The sequence below is a fragment of the Culex pipiens genome, chromosome 3 (genome assembly GCF_016801865.2).
Source record: "Culex pipiens pallens isolate TS chromosome 3, TS_CPP_V2, whole genome shotgun sequence".
Classification (NCBI taxonomy): Eukaryota; Metazoa; Arthropoda; class Insecta; order Diptera; family Culicidae; genus Culex; species Culex pipiens.
Genome location: NC_068939.1, coordinates 23618961 through 23643387, shown reverse-complemented (window position 1 = coordinate 23643387; position 24427 = coordinate 23618961). Strand labels below are relative to the sequence as shown.

The window sequence follows — 24427 nt, the reverse complement described above, 5'->3', positions numbered from 1 at the left end:
TTTTCCCTCGGTATTGAACACAAAAATTACCTCATATGTGAGAATACATGCATCTTGTAGGAAATTTTCCGCCAAAGATTTTCGTCTAAGCAACTTTGAAGTTTCATCAACTCTGTGCTGAGATATTCCAGTTTTTGTGAAGAAAGAATATTGAATATTAGAAAATGTTGAATTTAATCATCATTAAGGAATATTAAGGAAAATTTAAGCCTAATTTGAAGTGCAGCTATGTCGCATCTATTTTTAAACATAATTGGCTCATTCTCTAATACTAAAGCCACCTGGTGTTGTTTTCTCATGGCACACTACGTGCTAAATCAATGAATTATTTGTAGTAGATAACTCATATTTAGAGCATTTTGCATTTAAACCAATCGATGCACGTTTTCTGTATTTCCATGGATACAAATGCATGTATTCTCACATATGAGATAATTTTTGTGTTCAATACCGAGGGAAAAGATTGAAAAAAAGTAAAGCAAAAACTCGTATTTTTCGACATAAAAGCTACCGGGATAGTGAAAACAAGGGTTTCAAAGGCCAAATCGGTAGGTACATTAACTTATTTATTGGACCACATACCATCATTTAATGGTATAGGCTATTTGAAATTTCAAAATTTTCCATATTTTCTAAGCAGATTTTGTGAAATTGTCGAAAAAACTGCCTTTTTTCAAAAAAAATGCCCAGGGAACGTGGTAAACGATTTTTCCGAAAGTTTTCATGTATGAGAGAGTTGTTTCTAACATGATTTTCTATCATTTGAGAACTAAGCACATTGACGATAAACATCGTAACTCGTCGTTCGCTTCGTTAATCAGTACCCCACTAAACATGAATCATGTAAAACTCGTAAAAACATCTCAATTAAAAAGTCAGACTGTTAAATTCTTCATCATTTAATTACAAAAAATTTTGGTTCTATCTTTCCACAGCCAGCTGTCTAAGATAAATCCATTTCAATTAAAAGTTAACAGCCGATAAACGGGAAATGACTCATCCGCAGCATCCGATTGCTTGCCTTGAGATTAAAACATAATACCTTTCAACAAACACTATGATTTTGGGTCGCATCATCATCTTCTATGATGAATCCTGACCAAACACCCTATCCTACTAACAAATTTTCAGGTTCCTGGCGCTTGTGGGGTGTAAGCACAGGGTAAACCAGCTGCCCTTGTAGCAACCTGCGCTAACTAACATTCCCGTCCCTTAAAATCGAGATCTACAAACTGACATGGCGGGCGCCGTTGGTGGCCAATGACTGTTACCTATTCGCAACTGATCTAGCTTTAGCAATCATGATGTTTTATCTTTTCAGCGCATTCATACATGCTGTTGATAAGGGAATCACCACTAGATCGTCGAAGCATATAATCAGTAGTGCTGAAAGGATATTACGGTTCTGTTCAGCAACGGAGGGGCAACCATGGGTGATCTCTCATGCTCATGCTCATGCTCATGCTTTGAGAACTAAGCACATTGAATTTTTCGACTTCGTGTTTTTTTGGGACACGCTAATAAGCCATTTTTATGTATATGGAGCCGGTTTCACCCGATAATGACATTTGAGAAGGGCGTAAGTATTTTCCTTTTTTTAGTATTTTAGTATTTTAGTATTTTAGTATTTTAGTATTTTAGTATTTTAGTATTTTAGTATTTTAGTATTTTAGTATTTTAGTATTTTAGTATTTTAGTATATTAGTATTTTAGTATTTTAGTATTTTAGTATTTTAGTATTTTAGTATTTTAGTATTTTAGTATTTTAGTATTTTAGTATTTTAGTATTTTAGTATTTTAGTATTTTAGTATTTTAGTATTTTAGTATTTTAGTATTTTAGTATTTTAGTATTTTAGTATTTTAGTATTTTAGTATTTTAGTATTTTAGTATTTTAGTATTTTAGTATTTTAGTATTTTAGTATTTTAGTATTTTAGTATTTTAGTATTTTAGTATTTTAGTATTTTAGTATTTTAGTATTTTAGTATTTTAGTATTTTAGTATTTTAGTATTTTAGTATTTTAGTATTTTAGTATTTTAGTATTTTAGTATTTTAGTATTTTAGTATTTTAGTATTTTAGTATTTTAGTATTTTAGTATTTTAGTATTTTAGTATTTTAGTATTTTAGTATTTTAGTATTTTAGTATTTTAGTATTTTAGTATTTTAGTATTTTAGTATTTTAGTATTTTAGTATTTTAGTATTTTAGTATTTTAGTATTTTAGTATTTTAGTATTTTAGTATTTTAGTATTTTAGTATTTTAGTATTTTAGTATTTTAGTATTTTAGTATTTTAGTATTTTAGTATTTTAGTATTTTAGTATTTTAGTATTTTAGTATTTTAGTATTTTAGTATTTTAGTATTTTAGTATTTTAGTATTTTAGTATTTTAGTATTTTAGTATTTTAGTATTTTAGTATTTTAGTATTTTAGTATTTTAGTATTTTAGTATTTTAGTATTTTAGTATTTTAGTATTTTAGTATTGGGTAATTCTCTACCAACTCACACGAAATCGGGAATAGTTGCCCCGACCCCTCTTCGATTTGCGTGAAACTTTGTCCTAAGGGGTAACTTTTGTCCCTGATCACGAAACCGAGGTCTGTTTTTTGATATCTCGTGACGGAGGGGCGGTACGACCCCTTCCATTTTTGAACATGCGAAAAAAGAGGTGTTTTTCAACAATATGCAGCCTGAAACGGTGATGAGATAGAAATTTTGTGTCAAAGGGACTTTTATGTAAAATTAGACGCCCGATTTGATGGCGTACTCAGAATTCCGAATAAACGTATTTTTCATCGAAAAAAACACTAAAAAAGTTTTGAAAATTCTCCCATTTTCCGTTACTCGACTGTAAAAAATTTTGGAACATGTCATTTTATGGGAAATTTAATGTACTTTTCGAATCTACATTGTCCCAGAACGGTCATTTTTTCATTTAGAACAAAATTTTTCATTTTAAAATTTCGTGTTTTTTCTAACTTTGCAGGGTTATTTTTTAGAGTGTAACAATGTTCTACAAAGTTTTAGAGCAGACAATTACAAAAAATTTGATATATAGACATAGGGGGTTTGCCTCGGGGTTTGCTTATAAACATCACGAGTTATCGCGATTTTACGAAAAAAAGTTTTGAAAAAGTTACTTTTTGCGTTTTTCTTCGTTTCGTCGTCCGTGTCTGTCGCGGGTGACTATGAACGGCCATGATCGATGACGACCAACTTTTCAAAACTTTTTTTCATACAATCGCGATAACTCGTGATGTTTATAAGCAAACCCCTTATGTCTTTATATCATTTTTTTTGTAATTGTCTGCTCTACAACTTTGTAGAACATTGTTACACTCTAAAAAATAACCCTGCAAAGTTAGAAAAAACACGAAATTTTAAAATGAAAAATTTTGTTCTAAATGAAAAAATTACCCTTCTGGGACAATGTAGATTCGAAAAGTACATTAAATTTCCCATAAAATGACATGTTCCAAAATTTTTTACAGTCGAGTAACGGAAAATGGGAGAATTTTTAAAACTTTTTTAGTGTTTTTTTCGATGAAAAATACGTTTATTCGGAATTTTGAGTACGCCATCAAATCGGGCGTCTAATTTCACACAAAAGTCCCTTTGACACCAAATTTCTATCTCATCACCGTTTCAGGCTGCAAATTATTGAAAACACCTCTTTTTTCACATGTTCAAAAATGGAAGGGGTCGTACCGCCCCTCCGTCACGAGATATCAAAAAATGGACCTCGGATTCGTGATCAGGGACAAAAGTTACCCCTTAGGACAAAGTTTCACGCAAATCGAAGAGGGGTCGGGGCAACTGCTGTGTGAGTTGGCGGAGAATTACCCTATTTTAGTATTTTAGTATTTTAGTATTTCAGTATTTTAGTATTTTAGTATTTTAGTATTTTAGTATTTTAGTTTTTTAGTATTTTAGTATTTTAGTATTTTAGTATTTTAGTATTTTAGTATTTTAGTATTTTAGTATTTTAGTATTTTCGTATTTTAGTGTTTTAGTATTTTAGTATTTTAGTATTTTATTATTTTAGTATTTAGAAAGTTAGAAAAAACACGAAATTTTAAAATGAAACATTTTGTTCTAAATGAAAAATGACCCTTCTGGGTCAATGTAGATTTGAAAAGTACATTAAATTTCCCATAAAATGACATGTTCCAAATTTTTTTACAGTCGAGTAACAGAAAATGGGAGAATTTTTAAAACTTTTTTAGCGTTTTTTTTCGATGAAAAATACGTTTTTTCGGAATTCTGAGTACGCCATCAAATCGGGCGTCTAATTTTACACAAAAGTGCCTTTGACACCAAATTTCTATCTCATCACCGTTTCAGGCTGCAAATTATCGAAAAACACCTCTTTTTTCGCATATTGAAAAATGGAAGGGGTCGTACCGCCCCTCCGTCACGAGATATCAAAAAACGGACCTCGGATTCGTGATCAGGGACGAAAGTTACCCCCTAGGATAAAGTTTCACGCAAATCGAGGGCAACTTTTCCCGATTTCGTGTGAGTTGGTAGAGAATTACCCTATTTTAGTATTTTAGTATTTTAGTATTTTAGTATTTTAGTATTTTAGTATTTTAGTATTTTAGTATTTTAGTATTTTAGTATTTTAGTATTTTAGTATTTTTGTATCTTTAGAGACATTTCTTGGTATGTATTTTGTGTACCCTAATAAATTATTTAAGAAACTATCGATACTCACTTGACCGTCAGCAGCCCGCTGGCCGTGGCCCGGCCAAACTGGTTCAGCAGCGAGCACTCGTACCTGCCCTGGTCCGCCTCGGTCAGATTGGTGATGAACAGGCTTCCGGCCGTCGACAGCCGATACTTGTCCGTTTGGGTCAGCGTTCGGCCATCCTTGCGCCACTTGGTCTACAGGAAGAGCAAAAAGTTAGGAAAAACCCTGATTAGTTATAGTCTTTGATGGAAGATAAATATTGAACTATTTTGCGGTAAGGGAAAGCAAACAACCAACAAGCTCCTGAGAGGATTCAGTTTTGGTCAGAGGAAGTATTAGTTTCAAGTTCCCCAACAACGGCACAAATTCAAATTAGTGACCGGACTTCAGCTCACTTTAACTATCTTTGTCGACGAAATTTCAAGATTAGTCAAAGAGAAGCCAGTTATCACAATATTTGATCCGAACGGTTCGCCACGTGCACGAGGATAAACTTTTTCCGGAAAGGTCAGCTCCCTCCGGGGCAGATATGTATAAGGGGGTACGTGCTGCCATGTTTGCCCAGCGTACATTCATCGCAATTAATACGAGCCTAAAAGGTAAACTAAAAATTCCCCCTTCTACCATACCTGCCAAAGCCAGACTGACTTTCGGCGTAGAACAAATAGAAAACGGATAGAATAAGTGCTCCGAGCTAAAATTTAAATTCTTCGCCTCAACTTTCTGCCAGCGAAACTATCCCAAAGCTGTCTTAAATTTCGGTTCTTCTTTTTCAAACCGTCGGTCGGACGTTCCGGGCGGTGGCGCTGGCTGGTGTCCTGTTCTCAGTGCTGCAAAATCCCACTGCTAATGCTGCTGCTGATGCTGGTGTGTGGTTCTGGGGTTGGCCACCGCCTCATCGGCACTGAGACCGAGGACGGCCGGAGACATGCGGTTATCGTGTCATCTGGAATAGTTTTGATAACTTTCTGATACCAACCCGGTTGCCCTGTGTTGGCATAATGGCAGGATAGTGGGGGCTGGAGACCTTTCGCAGATATTTTTAGACGGATAGGCGGGATTTGGTTTCAAAATGTCGAAAGTTTGGACTTTTATTTCGAGTACCATTCAAAAAAAAAGTTGGGCATAGTTGGATTGTCATGGATTTAAATTCAATAGAAAAAAGTCAGAATTTTTGTAACTTTGCATTACGGAAATCATGTTTTTAAAAGATTTTTTTCATGATAAATGAGATAATTATCAGCCTTTTATGGTTTTTTTTTCTCAACAGCCACTTAAATCATTTTTGTTCTACCACCCCAAAGGAAGCATCTTGTTTACCCATTTAATGCCCCAAAGACCTTTCAAAAGCCAAGAAACACGAAACTTTGCCAACATTAAAAGCTCACCCACTTTCCAGTGTCCTAGCGGGAGAGATCCTCTGCAGAACATCACAGCGAAAAAACAAACCCACCTTCCCCCTCAGCTCATCCACGCGCCGAGTTTCCTAGCCGGAAGTTTTCACGGTCATTATTTCGGGATTAACACAACGTCGACCGTCACGACTGTAACCATCTGGACCATTAGAATCAATAAAAGGCATTTTTATGGCCTCATCAAGCATCCCCCCCGCCCGAAGAACTTTACCAGTTCGAGCCGTGGACCTTCCCCTCCGAACTGTTTTAAAGTCGGTTAAAAGCCACTCTCGACCTGGGCTCTAAAGTTTCCATCGAGCTTGGTGGGGGGTGGCGGGAGGGGAGGCTTCTATAAAAGTCGGACGATCTGCGAAATTTACGATTGCACGTTAATATTGATAAAGACCCTGGACCCCTGGAAGGAGCTGGCAAATGAAGAGAGAGCGCACCCGGAGGCGAACGTGCTAATCTCTGAGCCTTCTCCGGAAAGGGGTCTTCTGACCACCGTGTTTCCTACCAACTTTGGCGTGTGCCCAGCTGGACCTAATAGACCTGCTCGGCCGAAAGTTTTCCTGCATAAAGTCCGAGCGGAACAACGCACACATAAAAGGGATTATGCAAATTTGAGTTTGAAATAATTTTCTTTTATTTTCCTATAACTTATCGATAGCGGGGAATTTACAGCTTCCATAAAAAGCAAATTTATGACACGTTTTTGCTACTTCCAGAAGGACCTCGAAAAGGCTAGAATGTGCTCGGCTGTTCTATACCATAAAGCAGCAAAAGCTTCGGGACAGTTAATTTAGTCCTGGTTCTTTAGTACTTACATTTTGGGAAAAGGAACGTTCGTTTATTCTCTTTGCAAGAAAACTGGGCTAAATAATTGTAATTATTTAATAACTCCAACTTAACAAGGAATAATTCCAAATCTGGATTTCTAAAGAATACAGTCCAGACTCGATTATCCGAAGTTTCGATTATCATTCGATTATTATTATTATTATATTAAAAAATATAAATCAATCAATCAAATAAGACAAGACAACTTTTTTTGTGTTTAGTACTGTATCATATTTGTCACACGTTTTTACAACTTTAATTGGTTTAGTGAAAGGACTACAATTTAGCTTTATGAAATAAACTGTTGTTTGCAATTTTTATAAGCATCTAATAAAAAAATGGAATAAATGCTTGAAAAAAGCAGAGACAAAAATTCAGATGATAACGATGCATATTTTTGTAAACGTTGCTTCTTATTTCCGTGACAGTTCTCTACGAAATCGATCTTTTTTGGTGCCTTTGGTATGCGCAAAGAAGCCATTTAGCATCATTAGTTTGTCCATATAATTTCCCATACAAATTTGGCAGCTGTCCATACAAAAATGATGTATGAAAATTCAAAAATCTATATCCCTTGAAGGAATTTTTGATCGATTTGGTGTCTTCGGCAAAGTTGTAGGCATGGATAAGGACTACACTGAAAAAAATGATACGTGGTAAAAAAATGTGATTTTTAATTTCACTTTTTGTCACTAAAACTTGATTTGCAAAAAAAAAAAACACTATTTTAAATTTCTTTTTATTTTTTGATATGTTTTAGGGTACATCAAATGCGGACTTTTCAGAAATTTCCAGGTTGTGCAAAAAATCTTTGACCGAGTTAAGAATTTTTAAATCAATACAGAGTTTAAAAAAAAAATCGAAATCTTGGTCCCAAACTTTTTCAACTTCATTTTTCGATGCCAAACATTCAATATTACGCCCTTTTGAAATGTTAGGCTTGATATGATTTTTTTTAAATATTTTTTTCGAAAAGATCATTTATCAACTTTTATTTGGCTTAAAAGGGAAACTTATTAAAACTTTAGTTTACGGATCCGCAAAATGCCTAGCGTTTTAAATATTTTTCATTAAATTTTATTTATTTTTTCAACATTTACGCTCAATGATGATTTTAAACTTGAAAAAATCATATTTTATTATTTTTCTTCAAACATCGGCATCTGGAGCAATTTAGGACGATAGTAACGAATTAAGACAGCATAATGTTTTGATATTTGAACAAAACAATTAGTACACAAATTTTCAAATTTATTGCTCTTAAAAATCCTATACCTATTCAGACTGCAGTCCCGATCAAGGATGCCAGATACACAGATTTGTCTGTGTTTCACAGACATTTGAGCTTGTGCCAGATATTTTTAGAGGTTCACAGACTTTTAAAAAACTTCATTAATATTAATTTAGAAAAAAATATCAACCGAAACTTATTTCGTTAGTCTTAAAATGCTTGAAAACGCAATTTCTGATGGAATTTCAGGACTATAAATTGATATATTTGAATTTTAGGCAAGTGCACAGACATACACAGACTTTTTCACAGACATTTTAAAAAACCTTGTGGCATCCCTGGTCCCGATTTCCCTCAGTTGGTGGTAGTGACTTAAAGATAGTTTGTAAAATGTTTTACATAAAACCTGTACGTATGTTTTATATAAAACATGAAATTCTAAACTTTTCTAAAATTTTACATTGGGTGGGTTCGTTTCTTGTTTTTTTTTTACAGTTTCAATGATTTTTTTAGCTTTTGTAGTCATTTCATATAAAAAATTAAAGAAATATATTAATAAGAATTTTGTGATTATTATTATGAAATAATTTGAATCACATTGAATTAAAAAATGACTCACCACACATAACCTTCGGACGCCTAGAAATGAGCAGAAACTTGCAACAGAGACCACAAAAGACCCGGGGGTCGTTATGATTCATTAAAAATCCAAAGCATAACAAAAGACAAAAAAAAACAAACATTTTTAATATTTTTAAAACTAACTAAAAACTGCTGTTCTTGTTCAGATTGAAGTAAAGATTACCACCAATTAACAGTATTGAGCTACTTCTATGATTGTAAGCTTGAAAAACATAACAAATTTAATGAAAACATAGATTTTATGGCTGTTTAAAAAAATTCTTGGGATCCCGGGAATTCCCGGGATTTGAAAAATATTTTTCCCGTTTCCCGGGAAATTCAAAATCCGGGAAAATTGGACGCTCTAACTCGTACCAACAATGTTCAAAAAAGCAAAAATAAAGAATTTTGTCAGCTTTTCAATAATATTTTTTTCACATGTGAACTATTTAAAAAAAAAAATGAAAAACTGCGACTATTTTCATAAAAAAAATCCTAAAAATGGCTATAACTTGAAAATGGTGCACTTAATCAAAATTTATCTAAAGTACTTTTTTATTTCAAATTTGATTTTACATCGAAAAATTAAGTTGAAAAGTTTTTAGCGACCAATATTTCGTTTTTTTTTGAAAAAATCAAAAAATCATAACTCGGCCAAAGATTTTTGCACAACCTAGAAATTTCTGATAAGTTGGCATTTTATGTCCCCTTAAACATATCCAAAAATAATATAAATTAAAAAAATAGTGTTTTTAGCAAATCAATTTTTAAGTGACAAAAAGATAAATTGAAAATCACAAAAAATACCATGTATCATTTTTTTCAGTGTAGTTCTTATCCATACCTACAACTTTGCCAAAGACACTAAATCGATCAAAAAATTCCTTCAAATGATACAGATTTTTGAACTTTCATACATAATTTTTGTATGGAAAGCTGCCAAATTTGTTTGGAAAATTATATGGACAAACTAATGATGCAAAATGGCTTCTTTGGGCATACCGAAGGCACCAATAAGTTTCAGTCGGATTAAAAAATACAAAAAAAAACCGAATGACCGAAATCTGAGAGAATTGTTTTGCAATGGCATTTTAATTTTATAATTGAAAATACTATATCTTGACAATCATTTGCAATATTTTGCAAAATAAATTAAGCAAAGAGAATTTAAAAATTCACAGTTTTGTTTTTGTCAAAAATATGAAAAATATCAATGAATCTATGGAAAAACCCTAAGGGTTCAAGTCATTTTTCGATCGGAGGCCTCGAATTTTAAATTGTAAATCGATTTAAAGGCATGACGCACAGCACTGTTTTTGTGAGTTAATTTTATTGAATTTGAATGATTATTGAATGGTCATTTTTATATTTAAGTAAAATTATTCAAAAATGAGGCAATATTTAACCAATCAAAAATTCAACCTTACAAAATAAAACATTTTTTTCTGTGAAGGTAGATAGGATTAGTGTGATATAGTTGCAACTTACAGATACAGTTCAGACTCGATTATTGTATGGAACTTCAGATAATCGAATCCCAAAAATTTTTTCTCGTTTTTTTTTGTTTTTTTTTCTTTTTGCTCTAAAATTAAAGTTCTGTCCTGTGACTCCATTTTAGACAAATTTGAAAAGCTAATTAATTAATAAATATCCAAAGTGAAATTTTCCAAGGCCTTTGGATTATCGAGTCTGGACTGTAATCAATAAATTGGGTTAGTAATCATTTTGAACATGTAAAAAAGTTCAATATTTTGTGATACAAAAAAGGGGGATCAAGTATCCCCACTCTCCCCTACTATAAGGCTTTCTAGTCAGAAATTTACCAATAAATTCAAAGTATGTTTACATTACAGCTGGACGATTGTTTGCATCAGGTTTCCTATCTCTTTCTAGCATTTTTTTTTTGTCAGGCGACTTCTAGCTGGTTTTTTTGACTGACCGATATGTCAGCCAACATACTTCGCAGGGTTGTGACAGCTCGAGCTCGATCATTGTTTGCATCAGGAAACTGTGACGAGAAGTTCGTCATTATTGGGCCTTATTTGGCTTAACCTGTTCAAGCTTTCTAAATATTGTAAATATTGAGTTTACTTAAAGTTGGCTCGAGAATCATAAAAAATTACAAAACCCAGGTGGAATAAGATTTAGCTTTTGTTATAATTTTGCGGTATAACTGTTGAGTTTAAAGCATAAATTTTTGTGGAAAAACACCTGAAACTTTTCTTCAAAAATTTAAAAATGCCGTTCTAATAAATTTTTCTATGTTTTTTGTTTCCATAACTTGCGATGAACAATTTAGCCCATTTTCGATTGGCCACAATCAACATCATCATCGGTAACGAGTTCTCTTCTGTTCCTTCATAAATCACCGCACTCTTTTCATTTCCGGTGCCCACAGACAGCAACAGGAATCATCGCCGGAAACTCAACTCGTCTTCTGCGAGAGGTCCTGGAAGGGAGAGTGATGACATTTTCCAATTCCCAGTTGCAGTTTGATTTTGCTATCCGCTACTCCATCAGCTTTTTTTTGTTTAATTTATAAGCTTGACTTTGTGGCGTTTCCTTTGGGCTAAAATAATTTTTTTAGGGAAATTCCAGGAAAATGTTAAATTTTAAAAATCACATTATAAAGCTCAGCCAGAGAAATTTTAAATTGAAATCTTGAATTGTGATAACAGCTTTAATTTTTTGTCTTATTTGAAATTTGTTTAATTTCTGCTGAAAATTTGAAGATATTTACTTCCTCCCACAAAGAATTGCGCAATTTTACACTACAATAGCTAGCGCAGCAATCATAACTCTTGTATCGCACAGTTATGTTTTACAAACCCAACCATAAAAAAATCCCCTCTTTCCATTCTTACCTGCAGGACATCGTCGTCGTCTTCGGCCTTGCACGGCAGCTCGATGGTCGTTCCCTCGATGGCGTCCAGGTCGTACGGCTCGAACAGGAACCGCGGCGGACCGACGTCATTTATCACGGTCACCTCGACCGCCCCGGAGGAGGCCGTTCCCAGCTCGTTCTCCGCCCGGCACTCGTAAGATCCTGGAAGGTTCGGGAGGAAAAAGAACGATGAAAAACGTGACGACCGCGACGACTCGATGTTCGATGTTTTCCCCGCGGTGTCTGCTAACTTTCAACCCTTTTGCGCTGCTGCCCCTTTTCAAATTTTTTACAACCCACGATGATTCATCCGCCTTTGTCCATGGAGCGAAATGGATACATAACTCAGCAGTCAGTTCAATTAATGAAAATATTTGTCTATTGTCTACTGCCACGGAAAACTTTCTGAAAATAACTGTTTGTTCGGATCGAAATCAAAAGGTGGAAAATGGAAGGTTGTATTCTACTACAATGTACATACCGTCAACTGGAGTGAATTGGGCCGAATGGGACGAATTGTGTTTAAATTTTATTGGTTTGTTTTGTTCAGATAAGTTCCAGTTGACGGTACAAAATAGGAGCTTTCAAACAAATGGAAAACTGTCCGGTTCAACATATTGCTGATTAGGATTGCCGGTCGTTGTTACCACTTCCAGTATTTTTTTGTTGTGTGCAATTGGACTTGTCTTCGACAAAAAAGTGATACTTGAAAAGTGTTGCAAGGTGCAACGTACGAGCCAGGATAGTAGTTGTTTATAACCACAAGTAGAAGATGGACTGAGTACTTCATATTTAATATCATAAAAGCGAATTTAAATTATGTTTTTTGACAGTCAAAAAATAAAAAAAAATAACATTTTGAATGCAATAAAAAATCAAAAAATCAGTTTTGGATGTGCAGCATAATTTGCAGTCAAAATGTTTAATTATTTATTTTTTTAATTTTTCAATCGAAGGTAGCTCCGAAACTACATTGGGTTAGAACTATGGGATAATTTTGACCAATTTCGTCAGGGTCATTATTTTGGCCATGACATGGGGTCCTTAAGCTAAAATTATTCTAAAATGTTGAAATTTTGAAAGTTGATTTTTTAAATTATTTGATATACCCTTTAAGGGACTTTGCTAAAATTGGCTAGAACTATGGGATAATTTTAACCAATTTCGTTAGGGTCATTATTTTGGCCATGAAAAAGGATCCTTAAGCTAAAATTATTCTGAATAGTTGAAATTTTGAAAGTTGATTTTTTTGATTATTTGATATACCCCATAAAGGACTTTGTTTAAAATGGTTAGAACTATGGAATTGAGTAGTGCGGTGCCTGTGTCGACGCGCAGTCCTGTTTTTTTCGTGTTATTTTCCGTCTCTTTTGTGTCGCTATTTGTGTAAATGAGGTGATTGGATTTCTTCTTCTTCATTTTCATTTACTTTTTGTTCGCGCGTTCGTTGGCCGATGAATTTTATTTTTGTTCTCTTTTTATAGTTTTCGATAGAAACGATCCGATTTTTGTTTTTTGAGACAAGCAAGTCGTATTGCTGGATTAAGTCCTTTTCATATCATCGAGGATCGGAAGGCACGTCGACGGATATGTTTTAAGGCTTATGATATAACATAATTTTAATGAATGAAGCCCTTCCTACATCACCGTTGATCGGAAGGCACGCCGACGGAGAATTTCTGGAGAATCGCGGTCGAATTAATACTATATTTAAATCCCTAGATAGGTATCTTTCTGCAGCCGGCTGCCTAAGATTTTTAAAATTTCAACCGATAAACAAATTGCTTATGGTCGCATCACCTACCACAGTGAATCCTGACCTCATACCCATCTTACTAACCCCTCAAAACTCATGTGATACTTTGTCGGAGACGCAGCTGATTTAGCGGTCCCATCACTCAAGTATCGGCTAACATTCCCATCCACTTCCCCGTGTCTTACCACTGGTCGTGGCCGGCGTCGGTATTGATCAGCACGATCAGGGACCTTTGAAAATTGCGAAGGGGTGATGATTGGTTCCTACTTTTCATCTGTGACCCACGGAGCAATGTTTGGGGGTCCTGGTCAATAACGAAGTAGCAGCTACGGGTAGACACCAAAGCTATGCTAGCTAGGTAGCTCCGAAACTACATTCAAATCGATAAGAAAATCCTTCATAAAGACACGGATTTTAGAATGTATTTATAGCACTGTCCATACAGCCCACATTATTTTTAATTGGAACCTAAATATGGTAAATAGTTCGTTTAAATCTGTATTGAAGGAATTTTTTGATCGATTTGGTGTCTTGGGCAAAGTTGTAGGTATGGATAAGGACTACACTGAAAAAAAGTTATACGCGGTAAATTTTTTTTGGTGAATTTTAATTTCACTTTTTGTCATTCAAACTTAATTTTCAAAAAAAAAAAACATTATTGATAATTTTTTTCTGATATGTTTTAGGGGACATCACATGTCAACTTTTCAGAAATTTTCAGAACGGGCAATCTTTGACCGAGTTATGAATTTTTGAATCAATACTGATTTTTTTTTTCAAAAAATCGAAATTTTATCTTCATTTTTTGATGTAAAATCGAAGTTGCAATCAAAAACTACTTAAGTGAAATTTTGATAAACTGCACCGTTTTCAAGTTAAAGCTAGTTTTAGGTAACTTTTTTGAAAATGGTTGCAATTATTCTTTTTTTTTTAAATTGTGCCCATGTTTGCCCACTTTTGATAAAAAATTCGATGATAAAATATTAATGAAACCAATTCTCTACCTTTTTTAATATTATTGATCCTAAATTTAGATGCAAATGTATGTTCCTGCGAAGAATAAAATATTTTAAAAATAAATATTTTTATTGCTACCCTTATTTTACAATCGAAGGTATCTCCCAAACCACATTCAAATCAATAAGAAAATCCTTCATAAAGATACAGATTTTAGAATGTATGCATAGCACTCTCCATACAGCCCACATTTATTTTAATTGTAACCCAAATATGCTTAATAGCTAATTTGGACTTGAGGAATCGATGCAAATTGCATAACATTATTTTATTTGTTTATCATTATATGCTGATTATCAGGTCTGTTTAGTCTGTGGTAGCGGGCGGTTCATCGGTTAAAATGCGGTCCATTCATTTCGTGATTTAGTAGTGAAAAACTGTTTTAAACGCGCCGGATTTATGTGCAAAAGTTATAATACGATCCCTTTTGGTGTTTCCATGAGAAATTTCCAAAAAAAATGAAGGATTTTGTAGTGCTTAACACGATTTTTCAAATAATTTAATGTTGTCTTCTTTGTTTTCTTCATTGGTGCATCGCGTCGCGTTTCGTTTCAACGTGTTCCTTTCGCAAATGTCAAAACGGGTCGATAAGGCAAACGGTGAAAAAGCTGGCAAAACGTTCAAAAATGTTTTAATGTTTATGTTCGTGAAATACTCGGATATTCAGCTGTATTGATCGGTGTTTTTAGTGTTTTGTTTTGAAAAACTGTCCGGAATATTAGTTTAATTTTGCGGCAGAACTGGAGCTATGCCCTCCAGAAGTTTTGGCTGGTGACAGCTTGTTGTGCGATGTTTTTTTTTTCTCAGACGTGTTCGATTTATGGTGTGACAAAGAAAAGCATTTACGTGTCAAAATCAAAATAGTGTGGGAAAGAAAAGTAGTGCCAAGAAGAGAAGAAAGAGAGCGCAGATGCTTAGACGGCTCTGACGGCTACTTGAAAAAGGCTATGAAAGGAAGAGTTGCCAAATGAGATTATGGTTTTAGGATTTGTGAAGGAAAAAGTCGTTTATTTGCTGGCAACTAAAAAAATCTGTGTTCTCACTCTGTCTAGAGTTGTTGCCGTGGTGCAAAAGAGTGGAAGGAAATGTTTTTTATTTTTTTTATTTCTGAGTGCTCTCAGGAATTCTTAAAAGGGAAATTTGAGTGTTAAATGGAAAATTATCAATACGTTTTTTTTTTACAATATTGGTGAACGACGTGCTCTGCCAATTTTCGTTTCGTAAGCGAATTTTCAGTGAAATAAAAACAAAAATATTGTGTACATTCACAAACATCTCGACCCTAAGAAAAAGCGAGTGTTTGAATGAAGGTCTAAACAAATAACGTGACAGAGTATAATCGAGTGATAATTTGGTGAGGCAATTCTAATTACATGCTTTTCTTTCAGGATTTTTCGCGGGTCATGTTTCCTCGTTCCATATTGATAACCTCCATTAGTTACATCGCGTCTTCATTTAATATTACAACACTTAATTCGAGTTTAAAATGTTAGGTTTCTGCTTTTTTTGTGCCTTTAGAATTTTAAAATTTGAAGTCATATTTTAAAATATTTTGATAGGAGTATCAGGTGAGCAACACTGCCCGGAAGATGGATATTTGTGGAGTTCTTTTTGTGCTGTATTCGTGATCGTGTTCATATCGAGTTCTGTGGAAGGTGCGAAGCCGCGTGGTTGGATACTTGTGTCTCTGTTGTTTTATATGTTCCATCTGGAGTATTAGTTTTTAAATTGTTGTTATTTTTTACAGCTTCCTGGAATTATTTTAATTTAACTGTCTACATGTAATTTTATCTACTCACTATATAATTTATTTAAATGTTCATATTATTCCTTATCCTATTCCTTTCTTGAAACATACCATCTTCTCATACAATATATGATCAAATTGCTTAAATTAACGAAACTTTCTAAAACAGCACGGGAACCATCTGGAGTATTTATATTTTATATTACTGCTATTTTTTTTTACAGCTTCCTGGAATCATCTTGATTATATTTATAATATTTATTATATTTATTCTTTTAACTATATTTATTATATTTATTATCTATTATTACTACAAAACTATATGCTTATTAGATAATACACTACAGACTCACATTTACACTTACAAACATCCAAATCATTTAATACATTACGCAATCAACCATTTTCATCGGCCCGATGAAATTCCCCTAACCCCCATTCCAAACCTCCCAAAAATATTCCGTTCACTTTTAAAAGTCGCATGGGTTCCCTGCACTTTTGCCACTAGTGAACAACAAAAACATCCCCTCCCAAATCCCCACGGGACTGTATGGGCGTAGCCTTGGAGCACAGTGTGGAAATTTACGTTCTCAGATATTTTTGGTTGTACCGGGCAGCAATCAAATTGTCTAAGAATATTGAATTGACCATTGTGGCACCCCCTACAGCGTGGTGCAGACCCGTAATGCTATGCTATGCTATGCTTATCATTATATGCTGATTATCAGTGTTGTAAATTAGTGATAAAAAAACTGCCAAATCAATCAAAAAAAAATCTTCAAAAGATACAGATTTTTGAATATTCATACATCATTTTCGTATGGATTGTTGCCAAAATTGTATGGAAAATTATATGGACAAACTAATGATGCAAAATGGCTACTTAGGCCATACCACCAAAAAAAGTTTCAGCCGGATTAAAATATACAAAAATTAAAATTGAAAAAAAGATCGATTCCGTAAAGAATTGCTCATCTGGGAATGATGACAGATTTTTGCCAAAGAAAAGTTGAATGTTGCCTCCGAGCAATTCCAGCTCAAATCAGGAAGTTTTCTGGTACTATTGTATCCGACCCTATCAGATTTCAATGATTCTTTTTAGACATAGGCTTATATGAGCCATTTTTGTGTACATGAAGCCAATTGTACTCGAAAATAACATTTGAGAAGGGCGTAAGATATTTAAATATTTTTGTATTTTGCAATTTAAAAATTACTTGAAGCCGTTGCATTGTATCAAATAGTCGTCAAAAACAAACTTGTAGGAAATTGGACGGGCTTTCTAAAAAAATACACTGAAATAAAAATACACGATACTTGAATGAGATTTTTCGATTTTTATGTTTAAAAGTTAAATTTGAAGGTGATGTCACGTCGTTCAAAAATTTTGTGGAAATAGCCTAAGATGTTACAAAAAGACTGACGAAAAATGCAGGATGGTATTTCTCTCCTAAAAAAAATACAAAAATCATTAACTAAAACTCTTTTTTTTGAAAAGTGGTCTAAACGTCAAAATTTTTAAATAGTGGGAATCGACTTCTCAGACCATTTCACATAAAAGTCTCCATATAGACCATTGTCCTATGTCCAATACTTGTGAAGATACAGCTGTTTTAAAAATAAAAATGTCGGAAAAATAGGATTTTAGGGTGCTATTGGCAATTTTATATACATGACAGACTTGATTTTTCAGTCTCGTAAATATTTTTACCGGAAAGCTCGTCCAATTTCCCTCTGATAATGTTGAAATTAACCTCTGACAATCAAACTGGCGATAGTCATATTCATATTTAGCTTACTAAACCCGCGTTCCAACCACTTCAAAACTGGTACGAAAAATCATTTCCAAAAAATTATCAAAAACATAAAAAATGTTGATGGAACAAGAAGTCTAAAACAAGTTAGAATTCTTTTTTTTTGAAAATCATATATTCAGCATGTTTGGTTTCGTTTAAAAATATTTTCAATTGTTACGATTTTTTCCTGTGCTCAAAAGTACTAGACCATGTAATTTATTCATAAAATCATAAATTCATTTGTGATACTTTTGTTTTGATGTTTGGATAATTTGGATTGTTTGTAATCACAATAAAAATTCTCCTAAAGACACAACCGGCTCCGTGGCTTAATGGTTGCGGCTTCTGCCTCGAATGCAGAAGGTTCAGGGATCAAATCCCGGTCGGTTCCCTTGAAATTTGGAATCAGGAATTGAACTTTAAATATGAACAAAAAACCTTTAGGTGAGTGGGATTCGAACTCACACCCTTTGAATTGATGGTCTGGGACGCTAACCAGTCGGCCATCATGGAGTTAATGCTCTAGAACTGAATTGATCCGTAGTGGCGAAATAATGTCACAAGGTATAACATATCAATCCATTATATAACTACTAACACCGTCTCAAAACAGCCCAGGGCCATCTCATATACTCATGAACTGGACGAGGGAGTCGTGGATTGCCTGGCCCGAGTCATCTGCATTACCGATCTTTGTCCGTACAATTTCAGAAGAAATCGTTAGTCAGAGAGAGGTATACGCTTCAAAGGTTCTTGAGATATATGGTGGTTACTAACCGAACCGTCTCAGTTGAAATATACTGTGGTCATGGCCAAGTCCTGCCAAGGCGGGGGTTCAAATACATACATACATACATACAATAAAAATTCTCTTAAAGACAAACACGTGTTTATTTGTATCATTGATTTGTATATCATGAAAATAACCCTGGTAATAAACTTCAATACAAACATGTTTTCTAGCTGTGTGCCAAGAAACCCATCAATATCCTTCAGAAGCCAACTTGTTGCCTGCTTGCTGCTTCATCATTCATAAGGCCAATTTGGAGATTTCTCTTATATACAGTATGTAAAAAAAGTATTTACACCCCTTGGGCACTATGCACATTTCGTGATGAAACATGTAAAAAATGTAAAGTTTGACAGGAACCTAGTACTACGTTTTGTTCAGAAACTCATGCCAAACATTTTGCTACAAAAAGCTCATGAAAAGATGATTTCTATGAAAAGTTATAAAACAAATACTATTACGAAAATAAAAAAGGTGCAAAAAAAGTTTGTACACCTTTCGAAAAATTTACATAAATAATGTTATTTGTTGACAAATCACCATAAATCCAGTCTCCCAACTTCAAATAGGCATCCTTGACTGATTAAAAAAATAATTTGGATTGAATATAAAGTTTACTAACTACTTAGTATAAAAGTTTATATAACTCTGGAAATTCTATATAAAACTTATCTAAACTTAATTTTGCAAACTTTTAATTCAACTAAATTTCAATATATTACCATAGAATTGCTAAATAAGCATTTTGAAGTGAGTATAACACCGTTTTGGGGGTCTTTGTATCGATAGAATAGATTTTTCGTTGGAATTTCGTACCAACCCGGAATTACGTCGTCGGAAAATCCGCCGGCATCCGAACCGGTCCACGATTCACAAGTCAACCTATGAGGAATCGGAAAGGGCATAAAATTTCCGATCTTTTGATACCCATACATCTAGGTTTTCTTTAAAACCTACGTTTTTAAATACCTGGGCAAAAAGTAAGTTTGATCCACGAGAACAAAAATTACGAAATTCCATACATTTTTGGCAGGTTGCTCAAACGAAACCATAACAACGTTTTTGCTTAGGTATTTAAAAACGTGGGTTTTATAGAAAACCTGGATGTATGGGTATCAAAAGATCGGAAATTTTATGCCCTTTCCGATTCCTCATAGGTTGACTTGTGAATCGTGGACCGGTTCGGATGCCGGCGGATTTTCCGACGACGTAATTCCGGGTTGGTACGAAATTCCAACGAAAAATCTATTCTATCGATACAAAGACCCCCAAAACGGTGTTATACCCACTTCAAAATGCTTATTTAGCAATTCTATGGTAATATATTGAAATTTAGTTGAATTAAAAGTTTGCAAAATTAAGGTTAGATAAGTTTTATATAGAATTTCCAGAGTTATATAAACTTTTATACTAAGTAGTTAGTAAACTTTATATTCAATCCAAATTATTTTATAAATCAGTCAAGGATGCCTATTTGAAGTTGGGAGACTGGATTTATGGTGATTTGTCAACAAATAACATTATTTATGTAAATTTTTCGAAAGGTGTACAAACTTTTTTTGCACCTTTTTTATTTTCGTAATAGTATTTGTTTTATAACTTTTCATAGAAATCATCTTTTCATGAGCCATTTGTAGCAAAATGTTTGGCATGAGTTTCTGAACAAAACGTAGTACTAGGTTCCTGTCAAACTTTACATTTTTTACATGTTTCATCACGAAATGTGCATAGTGCCCAAGGGGTGTAAATACTTTTTTTACATACTGTAGAAGCTCAAAGGTTCACCTCTTCCGGGTTCCCTGCTGCACCATACGGGTCAACCAAGGATGGTTGGCATGGTAAGAGGTCAATCATGTAATTGAAACTTGAAGCAATTTCCTTTAAATATTTGATTTTCTCCACTTATTGAATATCTTCGCTTGTGGGAGGAATCGTTCAAAAGTGATGTTTAAAAAATGTTTTCCAAGAATCCAAAATTGCAGTTTATTTATTTCATATGAACTGTCCCAAAACCAAAAGCTTCTTTGCACAACTCACCCGAATCGGACTCCTTCACGTGCTCGATCGTCAGTGTCAGCTCAAAGTCACTGTCGTCGTCGCTGAAGTAGATGCGGTTCGTTTCCGTTATCGGTTCGCCCCGGCGTAGCCACTCCACGTGTGGCACCGGGTTTCCCTCCGTTTCGCACACCAGCGTCAGCTGGTCACCCGTCTTGAGCGTCCGCGGTCCGGACGGGCCGGCGATCGTCACCACCGGGGATGCTGGAAAAAAGAGGAGAGAAAATTGAGAGTGTTATTTTTTTATCGGTATATTGAATCAAATTATAAACAAATTTCTGAAATATTCAGGTTGATAGATATTTGACATTAACATTCTATGAACATTGCACGTGTACAAATCATCCCTGGCTTGACACCTCGTGCCACAAGAAATGAACTTCCGATGAAAAACATTCGTCCCTTGGTTGGCTCACATTAGTCAAATGAGCTGTGGTGACGGATTTGGTAACTTTTTGTGACATCTTGTTCTGCAAAAACAGAACGTTTTTTAGACGGTCCATTAGCTATTTTTTGTGTTAGGTCAAAAGTTAATCCTAAAAGGCAATCATTTCAAGTCAACAGTGGAAATAAATGGGACAGCACCAGGATTCGGCAAGTGAGATTTTTTTCCGCTCACACCCAGGTGGAATTATTATTTATGGTGTCAATTCTTTACTCCAAATTTAATATGGCCTGTCTTTGTACCACACCATAGAACAGACGGAGCATGGCCGTCACTAACGAAAAGAAGCTTCTTGGAGATTTTCACGAGCCATTCAACGATGGCTAGTTTCAGTGCAACATTGCATTGCATTTGGCCTTTATTGCAAAATTGCCTCCCTTGTAGAGGAGACTGGACAGTACAGAAAATTCTCTAAAATGTAATTTACAGAAATTTCTGGGAAAGTTTTTTAAACAGATAAACTTGACCAAACTCAATTAAAATTTAGATTAAAGCAAGATACAATCACCAATCTTTCCAAACAAGAAATCTTGCAATTCTTGTTCGCCTCCGGTATCTCCTACACCTGCTATTCCAGGTTCAGAACTTCCAACCCAGACCTGTACCAGAACACCGGCCGGTGTGGTTCAGAGTTCGGAGAATATGCTCGAGAGCATAGCTAGAAGGAGGAACACGGAACACAACCGAACATCTGATACCGACATTATCCCACATAACTTCGATTTCATATTTATGTGAAATTGGAATGCCTGCGCCAAGGTTCTGGGAGGTGGAAGTCCTGCTGAACATTTGCCCCTCAACTACTGCCGCATGTTGGAGGTACCATGCGGCAGAGCGTTCCGTGTTCATCTGGCTCTGTGTGTGTGTATGTGTGTGCGGGCCACGTGTGTTTATTTCAAATAGAAGCTTTCTGATGAAGACGGCATATGGTTTGGGGGCAGACGGGTTCGGGCACGGAGGGAATTTAAAGTGATATTTTTTTCTGAAATAACTTTTTTAGATTTTACTAGACTTAGGGGAAATATACCCTTTCTAATCAAACTCCTATCTTCGTCATATGGAGAGTTTGATGCTCGATTTAAGCTCCAAAAATACTATTTAGGCTATAAACTTATCAGCAACAGCAGTTGCGAGTAACACAGAAAAAAAAATCATGGTAATATTACATCTGGGAAGGGGTACATCTTTTATGTCAGAAAAAAGGTGTAATTTTACCTCTGGAAATGTGTAGTTTTACCACTTTTCTGCTGTAATGTCACTTTTTCAGTCTAAATTGAGGTAAAATTACTTCATAAAAGAGGTAATATTCAACCTTCCAAAATTAAAGCTTCCAAATTTACATTATTTTTTTCTGTGAAGCACGTAAATTTATGCCATTTACTGGCCAAAAAGATCAAATTTAATGCACTTTTGATCATAATTTCTATTTTGCGAGAACATTTCTCATCATTTTGGTGGCACACACATCCACACGCAAGATGAGAGGTTAACTGCTTAACGAAAGTCGCCATCGATCTCTTTTCACTTGCGCTAACGATTTCAAAGCGCTTAAGATATGAAATTGCTTCCAACTACCGGCAACATGTTCTTTTGAACATTAGTTAGTCACTCACTTGAAAAATAATCCCGAAACATGTAAATAATTAGCAAGCGCCATCAAAAAAACAAACGCGCCATGTCTTTTGACGTTTGACTTTTGACGACCCATTCCAATCGAAGGCTGAAGAAAACCGAGCGAGGAGCGAAGGCAAATAAAGAACAAAGGGTGGCCACCAACACAACCAACATGCTGGTGCAGCGCCTGTTAGAATGAGCAAGTGCTGCCAGGAAACTTTCGCTATGAATGCTACTTTTCGTGAGTGTTCGCTTAAAATTTCATCAATTTTGGCAGCACTACCGGTTCTATCCCATTCCCCAGAAATCCATTCCCCAGAATGGTTCATTCCCCAGAATCCCATTCCCCAGAATGGTCCATTCCGCAGAAACTCATTCCTCAGAATGACCCATGCTCCAGAAAAGTTTTATTTTTATTATGAATGTACTTTATTTCAAAAAATGATCAGTTTTAAAGTGTGAAGTATTTAGAATTCGCCTTTATTGTGATTACTGCTGACAACAGTTCAATGTTCCCTTCTTTAAAGAAAGGAAAGCGCTCTTAACTTGTGATGATTGCTGACGAAAGATGAATTTTCTCTTTAAAGTTGAATTTTCCCTTCTTTAAAGAAGGGAAAACACTGTTGGCTTGTGATAACTCCAGCATGCTGACAATTTTCCTTTCGCAGTTTTCCCTAGTAAAGAGAGTTTTCCCTTCTCAAAGAATAAAAAAAAATAGTATCAGCAGTTATCACAAGTCGAGAAGCCTTTTTTGAACCGATTCTGATATTGAATTAATGTTTAATATCATTTTGACTATTGACCATTATGCGCCATTATGCCAAATTATGGTATGCCAAACGGCGCTATACTAAATGGCATTGTATCAAATGGGAAACATAACATGTTTTTCAAGGTCATAAATATTTCTGGGGAATGGGTCATTCTGGGGAATGGCTCATTCTGGGGAATGGACCATTCTGGGGAGTGGGATTCTGGGGAATGGAATTCTGGAGAATGAGATAGAACCAGCAGACCCAAAAGAGCGCTGAAAGAAAAAAAAAGAACTAAGCTGAAAATAGAAAAATGGGCGTGGCTCAATGCACTCGACTGATTAGAATGCATTTTTGAAAAAAAAAATTTAAATGCTTGTAAAACGAATAGCATAACTTTTAATAAAAGTGAAAATATACAGAAATGTTCACAAAAAGTTGCTCTACTCGTTGCTTTACTTGGTTTTAGTGAATTTCAAGGAACAATCCAGATTATCCAGCATCATTCAAACACGACCGCTTATTAGGCTTAAAATGGGCATGTTTCCCCTATCAAGGCAAATTCAGAAAAAAACATATTGTGTTGTAAATCGACGCAGTCGCAATGTAAACAATAACGAACATGTTTTGTTTGGTTGACCATACAGCTATCTACGTGCGCATGTATTGCGTGTATTTACACAATAGATTTTTAGGTTGAAATTTGTACCCGCCAGCAAAAACAAATGGTAAGCTAGTGTGCGTGAGATCGTGCTTAGATAGCTCTATTGCATTGTGCATTGTTCCGAAGT

General features: G+C 34.7%; 1 protein-coding gene across 4 annotated transcripts in view; it reads right to left on the bottom strand.

Annotated features, from left to right (window-relative positions):
- Positions 1 to 24427, bottom strand: part of LOC120420644 (peroxidasin) — a 220764-nt gene that overhangs the window by 3837 nt on the left and 192500 nt on the right. For all 4 annotated transcript variants that reach the window (XM_052710923.1, XM_052710921.1, XM_039583722.2 and 1 more), the window contains 3 exons: positions 20808 to 21029; positions 11645 to 11826; positions 4719 to 4888 (listed from right to left, as the gene is read on the bottom strand). In XM_052710923.1, coding sequence (XP_052566883.1) covers positions 4719 to 4888; positions 11645 to 11826; positions 20808 to 21029 — 574 coding nt within the window. The remainder of the gene's footprint in view (positions 1 to 4718; positions 4889 to 11644; positions 11827 to 20807; positions 21030 to 24427) is intronic.